General features: G+C 37.8%; 1 protein-coding gene across 1 annotated transcript; it reads left to right on the forward strand.

Moving 5' to 3' along the window:
• The first annotated feature begins 7,518 nt into the window (after window positions 1-7,518).
• On the forward strand, window positions 7,519-9,062 carry LOC112193841. Its single transcript, XM_024334084.2, has 2 exons — window positions 7,519-8,583; window positions 8,706-9,062. The coding sequence occupies exons 1-2, from the start codon at window positions 7,786-7,788 to the stop codon at window positions 8,826-8,828; spliced, it is 921 nt and encodes a 306-aa protein (XP_024189852.1). The 5' UTR covers window positions 7,519-7,785; the 3' UTR covers window positions 8,829-9,062.
• Window positions 9,063-9,949: the final 887 nt, after the last annotated feature.

Raw genomic sequence — 9,949 nt, forward strand, 5'->3', positions numbered from 1 at the left:
AAGTGGTCAAGTTGTGAAGCTTGGGTGTGCACAGTAATTATATCAGAAGCTATCCAACCAAATTTGAGATAGAATTAAAGTGGAGTGTTGAAGTAATAACAAGTAAAGAAAAGAAATTAATGTGTATACATGTATTGGGTGGCCTTAGTAAATCGGGTGCACTCAATATACGTTTGGTCGATAACGTAACTTCAAGTGAATGTTCGATAATTTAGGTAATTATCGAATCTACCTCGATTGGTCAAACATGGTCAAATGGTCAAATGTGGTCAACCCTTGGTCAACTCCTGGTCAAACCAGGAAAAGTTGGGGTTGGACGATATATTAATCGTTGAGATTTCGTTTAACTGTTCAAAAGTTATTAACTATCGAAATGTCGGAACTTAGGACTCCAGCTACCCGAGGAACGGAAGGTTCGTGATTTCCGAACACCGTGAAATGGTAAAGCTTCGAAATCCAGGTAGGGGACTCGGGACTCTCTATTGGCTAGTGGTTTTCCATATTTGTTTATATACGTGATGCATGATGAAAGTATGATGTTAGTTCAAATTTAATATGTTTTTAAGTTAACGTGCGTATAAGATTGTTGATGGCGGTGGGTGAGAGCGGAAAGGTGGTCGATGACTTCCTTGGGGATTAGCCACCCCTAAACCTCCGGAGGGTTAGCTACACCGGTCGGATGATGTGCAGTCGCAATGACGACTCGGTTCCGTGTGTGTAGCTAGTGTGATAAGTTGGCGCTCTGTGACTGGTAAGGTCAGATATTGGTTCTATGGAACCAGGCCATCAGGTAAAGCGCACGTAGTTTTCTAATCATGCATCGAGTTTTTAAGTTTGTCGTTCTTATATATATATTCGCTTTGTTTTCACACTGGGCCCAAATCCAGATGATTACAAAGTTGAGTTGGTTTTCAAACCTAGTCGTGGTAGAGTTTCATGCAGAGCAGCGAGGACGAAAGCTCACCCCTACAACAGTTTGGATGCAGGTACTGTGCACTGGTGACGGGACAAAAGCGGATGGAGCTGGGTGTGCGGAATAAGTCCGGTAAACCATTGTTTGGACTTTGTTCTACATTCTATTCCTCGAACTTCGTATTCTGTGTCTTGTGATTAGTCAGCTGTGTGTCAAATCTAGTACACTTCTGTTCCTTGAAGTTTATACCATCCTTGTGAGTGTTAGTTCCAAACTTTAGACGAATGAAACGAATTTTCACCTCAAAAGTATTTGTAGCTTCCGCAGTGTTTTTACAAAAAGTTTTCAAACAAAATGCCTAGCGGTTCTCTAGAATGTAAATCGAGCATTCGGTTTATGTTTTAGAGGCTCGCGGCACTGTGACGTGCTTAAGCTGGCGAGGTGCAGCTTGGGGCGTTACATATATTCATTCATTTCATATGCTATTTACCTTAAATCTAAATTTAGTGTTGATTCAGACTGGCAATCCTAGGCTTCTGCTACTCTGGCATATTCTGCATCTTTTTGTAATATCTACTTTGGCAATTGTCGTAGAAAGTGAAGACGCATAGGAAATCTCTAAAGTTATGGTGCTTCTTCTATGGGTAGAAGCTATTGGTGTGAAGCATGTGTGCTTCTATGACGCAGAAGGTAATGGTGCCCTGTTAGACTTATTTTGATGAAGTGTAACAATTTGACATGTATATACAATCCTTCTGTAATTCTTTTTATGATGTCTAGGAGTGTTGAAGAAATTAAAAGAAGTCACCTTGAAGAAATTGAAAAGGTACTGTGTTAATCTCTAGACCTGCATTTGGCACCTCCTATATCTGTCTATGATTTACAAAGCATAGTTTTCTCCAAATGGGATGTAGTATCAGATTAAGGAGTTCATAGCAATTCCATCTTTTAATTTGCTCAAGTACACTTGCACTTTTATTGAGAGGATTGTATATTATTTCCAGTAGAGAAGTGGTCTAATTGAGAATTGCTGTGAAATATTTTTGTATAGACAACTATTAGAAATTATTTCCAGCTTGCAAGCTTGTTGAATTGCTTTTGGTAGCTGGGTTGTGGTTTTGCACTTTGTGGTATTTTTTTGTTTATTTGCTTGAGTATGATATCCTTAGCAAATTATATTTTCTAGCTTTACTTTTTGTGCACACAGTTAGCTTTGTAAATTGAATGTCTATGGCTATAATATGAACAAGTATCAATCCATGTTCTGAGCATGAGGTAGCTGCAATGTGATCTATGGTTTTGTACTAAGTTTCACTCTTGAAATATGTCATCTTTGCTAAATTTATGTGTTTCTGTTGTCTGCAGATTGCAAGAATTATATGGAACAATGGCTGTCATCTCTTTAAAACTTTAATGCCTTAGTTAGCTGATATCTCTGGAAGATTGTCCGCTTGAAGAATCAGAATTGTTACATAATTGGCTAACTTAGTTGCTCTAGATAGTAGTTTTTTGCTTTATGAGTTTATTGAGATGATGCTCATTAGGTTTATGTATGAAACAATTATGGATGTATTCGTTGACTGTAATGACAGATTCAATAATATTGTCATTTGTGCAGTTTCTAGATTACATCCTAATAGAAATACAAATGTGACATCTGAAATACTATGCAACCACTAAATCAAAGCCAAAAATATATGTCGTTGGAGCTCCTTAAGAATAACAGAATTCAAGAAAAATCTATTGTTATTTTCTCACTCAAACAACAGAAAATTGTGGCATTACAATAAAAACAGAGAAAAAAATATATAAAATTTCATCGACTCAAAACAAAAACGACGACATATAATTGTATCTTAAATGAACGTACAACAGCAAATAATTGCCTAGTGTTGGTAGTTTAACTAACAGTTAACTGTTAGTTATTTTCCCACTCAAACAACAGAAAATTGCGGCCTTACAATAAAAACAAAGACAAAAATATATAAACTTTCGTTGACTCCAAACAAAAACAATGACATATAATTGTATCTTAAATGAATGTACAATAACAAATAATTGTCTTGTGATGGTACTTTAACTAACAGTGAACTGTTATTAGAATACAAAACAAACAACAGAAAACTGTTATTGTAAGTCATTACAAACAACAGATAACTGTCGTCTGAATTCATCTAACAGATGTCTGAGTTTTATCAAATAACAGACAACCTGAAAACCTTCTGTCGTCTGAAAAATCAGATGATGGAGGAGATCTGTCTTTTGATATTGGCAAGAGACTGCACCGTACAAAACAACAGAATTTTTTTTGATCAGACGACAAACCTCCTCTGTCGTTTGATAGCTTTTTTGGCATAGTGTATTGCCATCTATTGCTTTGTAGGATCGACCGTTTGGACGAGGTTTCACATCTATTTATTGGTGTTTTGTGAAACCAATCCTCCGCTCAAGTTAGTTTCATGCAGCCGACTAATTATTAAATTTTGACTTTTGTCCTAACTATCGCCTAGGTAGCAGATGGATTTTACACTTTTACTCCTACTTTTTACTTTTTGGATTTATTATGGGAGTATATTGTTTAGCCCATCTACCTATTTGGGTAGTCCATTACTAGGAATGATTATATCAAATTTTTGGTAAAGTTTCTCCTAAAGTGGACCCTGTATGGTTATTTCAGGGTTTAGAGTGAAATTTGAGGCGGTTTTTATCAGACTCTATGATTATTTAAGAGATCATCCTTCTTTGCATCATACATCTCCAAAAACTTCCTAACAATTATTCATCTAGATGAGATTTTTAAACGTGCGATGGATACTAAACGAATCCTTTTAGGTTCTTCTTTTTCTATTGACTAGATAGTGGTCGTTCCACAACAATCATTTCACAAGCAGTTGTAGTGCATGATTCTTGTGCCCAGCCTCTCATAACTACGGTAAGTTTGGCTGTCTCAACATTATTGATTTTATTCGAGTCAGATTTTGACAAGGTCACCTATGGTTCTCATTGCCATCTATTGCTTTGCAAGATCAATCATTTGGTTGAGGTTTCTTATCTACTTAATTGGTGTTTTGTGAAACCAATTATCCTCTAATGTTAGTTTCTGGCAGCCGACCTACTTATTAGGGAAAATCGTCCAAACAGTGTCTGAACTTTTCCAGACTATTAATTTTCATACCTATACTTTGAAAAACATCAAAATGGTACCTGACGATTTAAGCCCGACCCAACTTCCGTACCTAGCAACAGTAAAATCGTTAACTCCGTTAATTTTGGAGGGGTAAATCTGGTAGTTCATGTATTTCAAAAAAGAAAAAAAGAAAAGCTGGCCATAGCTCAAACTGTGCAGCCTAACCCACGGTTTGCAATTTCCATGTCTTTCTTTCTTTCTTTCTTCTTCTTCTTCTTCGAATTGCTGCTTCATCAAACCAAGGACAAAGCGTTGTCTCGACTTCATGCCTCATTTTCGCGCCACTGGTGAACCCGAACCCGAACCCAGCCCACAATCCTCTCCAGATGTAACATCCCGTATCTTCATTTACCCGTTTACTAGTCATTTGGACGGTAAACGACAACTACTTTCACTTTTTACCCTAATTCGTTTTTTTTTTTTAGTGGCCCTAAAAGTTGACTTTTTTATTGGGCCAAAATTTGAGAAAACTTCCTTCATGAAAGTTGTAGAGGACATTAAACCGAGCGTGTGCATATGTGGTACGCTAAAATCGGAGTTCGTATGCGAAAGTTATAAGCGAAAGATTAAAGTTACTGTTCACGGTTACTGTTCACGGTAACTTTCTATAAATAGTTGAGTGTTACTGTGGTAGATTTCCATTTTCGAAAATCTACCGAATTTTCTCTCTCTTCTTCCCCGATTTCCTTCCCCTTCTGCTCGTTTTCTTCCACCGGCGAATTCTTCCGTTTCCGGCCACCCCATGACGGAATCCTGGCACCGGCAGGCTCGCCTCCTCCTCCTTGTCATGCCTGGGGTGGTGTTTTGCGGTGGCTCAGCCAGAGGAGCTCGGAATTGAGCCGCGAAGTTTACTGTAGCCGAACGGAGGTTTCGTCGATTTCCGGCGATTCCGACAGTTTCCGGCCACCAAACCACTGTCGAAGGCGCGGTTTTTGCCAAGGATCGTTTTGCCCCTAGCCTTGAGCCACGATTTGCAGTGTAGAAGGAGAATCAAGGAGAACCCGATTCTAGGGTTCTTGGGTTTTCTGGGCTCGTGTTCAACGACCAAATTGGAGCTCTTCGAGGTAAAATTGGAAAATGTTGTGAACATGAAAAATGTTGGGTCTGATGAGTAGGTGGCGCAGCCGAAATTTGGTGACCATTGGAGGTGGTGGCCACCGGCGCGTAAGCCCCACACGCCGCCGCTATGGGTGGCGTGTGGAGGCGTGTAGGGCAGTGTTTTAATTTCGGTTTTTAGCCCATTAAATCCTATAAATTGTGTAGAGCTTGTATGTGAAGTTTGGTAATTTTTGGAGAAACTTGGAATTAATTATGAATTTCTGAAGTTTAGGGTTTCGATTATCGAATTACGAGAATCCGACAGTCGGATATCTCTCGGTTCTGCCTTGGAACCTTTAAATTAACGAATTGGTATTAGTGGTATAATTTGAGCTGAATCCGAGGAGAATGGGAGATGTAATTATGAGGAATTGATTTTAGGAATCGTATTAAATTGTTGAATAATTATTCACGGAATATAATCGTGTACATGATGACGTACCGAGCTATTGCTCGATGACGGAACTCGAATGCGTGATCATCGGAACAGTACTGTGAGTGGACTTTTGTTTTTAAGTAAATGATGCATACATTTATTTTGAAATTATTGGTTTATTTAATTATCGTTTTATTTATCGAGCATGATATTTTGTCTTGGATTATAATTTGACATTGATTTTTCATGAGTTTCGGATATGAACTTATTATGCTCGGATTTGGGATTTATGATTTAAGTTCGGAAATATGATTTATTGTCGGAGATTATTTATACATTATTCTCAATTATGATTCGGAAATGGATTTTGAGCCTTCGATAAGTATCTCCGATATATGGCTTTTATTTGAAAGCATGATTTTCGACGAATTATTTCCGAGGTGATTTCCGGAATTATACTATTTATATTATGTTTCTTTTCGTCGATTTGAGATTTCTGAAAGATTTTCGGAATGAGATTTTGATGGAATTAATTCTTGTTTATTTATCGACTTTCGGATTTGGCATTGGGAATGCCTTGATGATGATCTCGGAATTGGTTTTTTTTCGATTTATGGAGACTATGTTTTTTATTATTCTCTCCTATTTATTTTTGAACTTGAGATTATATTGGCGTGTGAGACACGTCATTGGAAATTCATTTGTGAGAGTTGGGGAAGCTTTATGGATTTATGTGGTTTTCGGATTTTCTTTTGCCATACTTTGGGTGACTTATCATTGCTAGCTTTGATCTTCCGCCTTTGTGGCGAGGTGATGGGATCACCGAAGCCCTCTGCCTTTGTGGCGCTGGTTACTGCCTCTGTGATAGTAATTCTGAAGCCCAGTATCCTATCGCTAGCCGTGTAGGGAATATGATTTTAGCAAGAACATTGTTCGATGAGATGATTGAAAGGTGTCCAGCTACTTGGAATACTATGATCGACGGCTATGTGAGACTTGGTAATGTGGAATATGCAGTTTTGTTGTTTAATCAAATGCCCATCAGGGATTTGATCTCGTGGACAGCGATGATCGATTGTTATTCTCATAACAGGATATTTGGAGAAGCATTAGCAGTGTTTAATGATATCAGGTGGGTTGAGAGAATTCATGGCTAAGATTTGGAGGATGGGGAGACCGCAAAATAAGAATTTGGTCCAAATGCGAGGGTGGTGCAGAGAAGGAAACCATAAGAGAGAACAAAGTTTGATAGGAGGATGAATACTAAAATGACGAATATACCCCTCTAAAGTTAACGGGGTTAACGATTTTACTGTTGTTAGGTATGAAAGTTGGGTCGGGCTTAAATCGTCAGGTACCATTTTGATGTTTTTCAAAGTATATGTATGAAAATTAATAGTCTGGAAAAGTTCAGACACTATTTGGGTGATTTTCCCTACTTATTAAAATTTGACTTTTATCCTAACTATCACTAGGCAGATGACGGACTTTATACTTTTACTCCTAGTACTTTCAACGACCTCATCAATAAAATTGATATCCTAAACTAACGAGAAAAAAAACAGACCCATAAGTCATGGACAGCTGTATGGTGTTTTGCCAATTTGATATCCTCTGTTTTCTAGTGTTTGAAATCTAGGCATCATTATCACTCCAACCAACCGACACAAGTTTTAATTTAGCGTGGGCCGATTAAAGAGACTAACAAAGGAATCCAGTGAAAGAATTCCAGATAGAGTCCAAAAACAGAACCTTCAGAGTTACTAATGGTCAGCCTAGCCTGTTTTGAGTTTGAGCATGAAGAATACGTTGGCCTTTAACCAAAGTTACAATCTAGTAATCAAACTTTAACATTAACAAAATGGAAAGAAATATCAGAGAAACCCATCAAGGAGGGTATTCTCTTTTGGTGGGCCATCGTCCCATTTGTCAGTCACTGGGGAGGAGAAGAAGATGATGGATAAGCAACCAATCGAACTCAAACCGTCGCGTGTCAATTAATATCAGACCAGATGAAGAAGAAAGAATCATGATTCATGAATCTTCACTCCAAGAGCACACAAAACTCCAACTCTAGCTCCATCAGCAGCCATCATCTTTGATTCAATAATTCAACTCCTCTAGCCAGCAAAGTTTGAAAACCCCCCCCCCCCCAGCTACTTTAAATCCCACCTTCTTTCTTTCATTACTCGATCCCAATAACCAAAAAAGATGGATCTTGATGAGTGGGAGTACCTCCCTGATGATGCTTTTCTTGATTTCCATGAAGAAAGTGAGAAGAAGGTCTTCTTTAGCAAGCGCTATTTTGATTCCAAAAGTGTTTTCAATATGTACCACGACTACTGCATAATCCAATCACCCAATTCTTCTAGTTCTAAGAAACTAGTTGCCACCGATCAAGTAGCTCCTGCTGTGCCTCCTAATCAACTTTCTGTTCCTGTTCAAATGCAACTGCTTCCTCCACCAAGCTTTTTCAGATCCACACAATCACCAGATGAAGAAAAGCAAGAGGCTCTTGTGCCAGTTTCAGCAGCAGCTGTTGTTACTGGTACTACAGGAGCAGGGGGAGGAGGAGGAGGAGGTGAAGGTGAAGGTGATCAAGACCCACTACTCTCCCAAGTTTACTTCAAGAAAACCACTTGGGAACCCGAATTTGTCGACATGAAAATGGACTCGCCAAAGTCTCCTACCAGCAGAGGAGGATTAGGATCAGGATTTGTGCATCAAACTAGTAGTGATTCTACTGCTGCTGCTGGAGGAGCCAAGTTTCAGTTTGATGATTATAATGGCGAGCCCAAGGTTAGCTCTCCAAGAATGAAAACCAACAAAGAGGAGGATGAACAAGGACAGAGGCAGAACAATAACATCTGGAAGTTGAGCTTCACTGGAATTGGAGCTATTTGCTCTTTTGGTTTTGCTGCAGCTACCATTTGTATTCTGTTTTTGGGTAGCCACCAAAGAAACAACCAAAACCACAAACACTTCCAGATATACACTGATGACAACAAGGTCAGCAAATTTTCTTTTTCTCCCCTGTTTTTTTATTCTTTTTGTTCGATCATGAATTAGGTTGTTTTAAAATTGTTCTTAGTTTTTTAAATGACTGATTACAATATTTTGTGTGGCCGCAGAGGATTAAGGAGGTGGTTCAGCGAGCAACCAAATTGAATGAAGCATTTTCAGCAGTGAGAGGAGGGGTACCTCTAACCAGAGCTCACATAACATCTGGAGGTTACTATACTGGTGCTCTATAAAACCCCAACTTAGCCATTACTTGGAGTGGAGATCAAGTTAGGGGAAACATCGATCCACAGGTTGTTGTTGCATGGGTTGCTTTGTATAGAATTCCGAGTCTTTTGGTTTTTTGTTTGTAAATTCCTTTTGTAAGTCTTTGTAAGCGGTTTTCTTGTGACGGGGGACAATAATGGGATAAAGTGATAAACCACATAATATTATTTATTAAATGCTCAGTAATTCTTTTTGGATTATATTTATTGAAAATATTGGAAATTGTTATGGTGAAACATGACAAGACCACAATATATTAAGATGGAAGATTACGGAAATTTTTTTGGGGTTTTACCCGTATGCCTAAAAACAACATGTATTTTGCTTAAACAAATTAAATTTTGTCCATTTACACAAGTTTTTAAGGGAAAATACCTATAAGGATAGACCTTTTTAAAGTAGAGCTTTATTGTATCATATGTTTACTTTTAGGTTTGAATTTTACTCTTTCTAAGAAAAAACTTTTTCAAACTTCTAAGAGAAACTCCACTAGCCTTCAACATGCCCAAGTTTTTCACATAACGGCTCTCTGCCTAACGATTACTGTTGTGAAATTTTAATTAAAATTCGTAAGCGCACGAATCGTCGTTAGTATAGTGTGCAAGTACGAAGTCGTTCTAACTGAGGATTGATAATCAATTTAAATCCTAACCTAATTAATCCAAACACAAAATCATATAGACAATCAAGCTAAAGAAGATATGGTTTTTGGATTCTTGAATAAAGAAATAATGTGAAAATTAAAGAAAGAAAGAAAGAAAGAAACAAATATAAGTTGAAAAGCAAAGATGATAAAACCTAGGGTTTCGGAATCAACCACTAACAATCCTATTTATGTTTCGATGCAATTAACATATTCTTTTGTTTCTTTTGATGATAATTCTCGTATCTAAGTCCTTCTCAGGTACTCTAGACCATAGTTTTCCTTAAGAGTATGATGCTCTCCCTCTCGGGAAAAGATCGTATATCCTAACTATGCAGTTTATCCTTCTCAGGTACAAAATTTAACATGCAAGACTCATTACGCTTTAAAAAACAAGGGAATCGAGCTAACCATTAGTCTTTCTCAAGTAATAATGTAATTTAC

This window comes from Rosa chinensis, chromosome 3, assembly GCF_002994745.2.
Source record: "Rosa chinensis cultivar Old Blush chromosome 3, RchiOBHm-V2, whole genome shotgun sequence".
Lineage (NCBI taxonomy): Eukaryota > Viridiplantae > Streptophyta > Magnoliopsida > Rosales > Rosaceae > Rosa > Rosa chinensis.

Bases quoted from the DNA above. Each gene is read 5' to 3' on its own strand.
- LOC112193841 (XM_024334084.2), top strand. From the start codon at position 7,786: ATGGATCTTGATGAGTGGGAGTACCTCCCTGATGATGCTTTTCTTGAT. The intron at 8,584-8,705 runs GTCAGCAAATTT...GTGTGGCCGCAG, and splicing joins TATACACTGATGACAACAAG to AGGATTAAGGAGGTGGTTCA.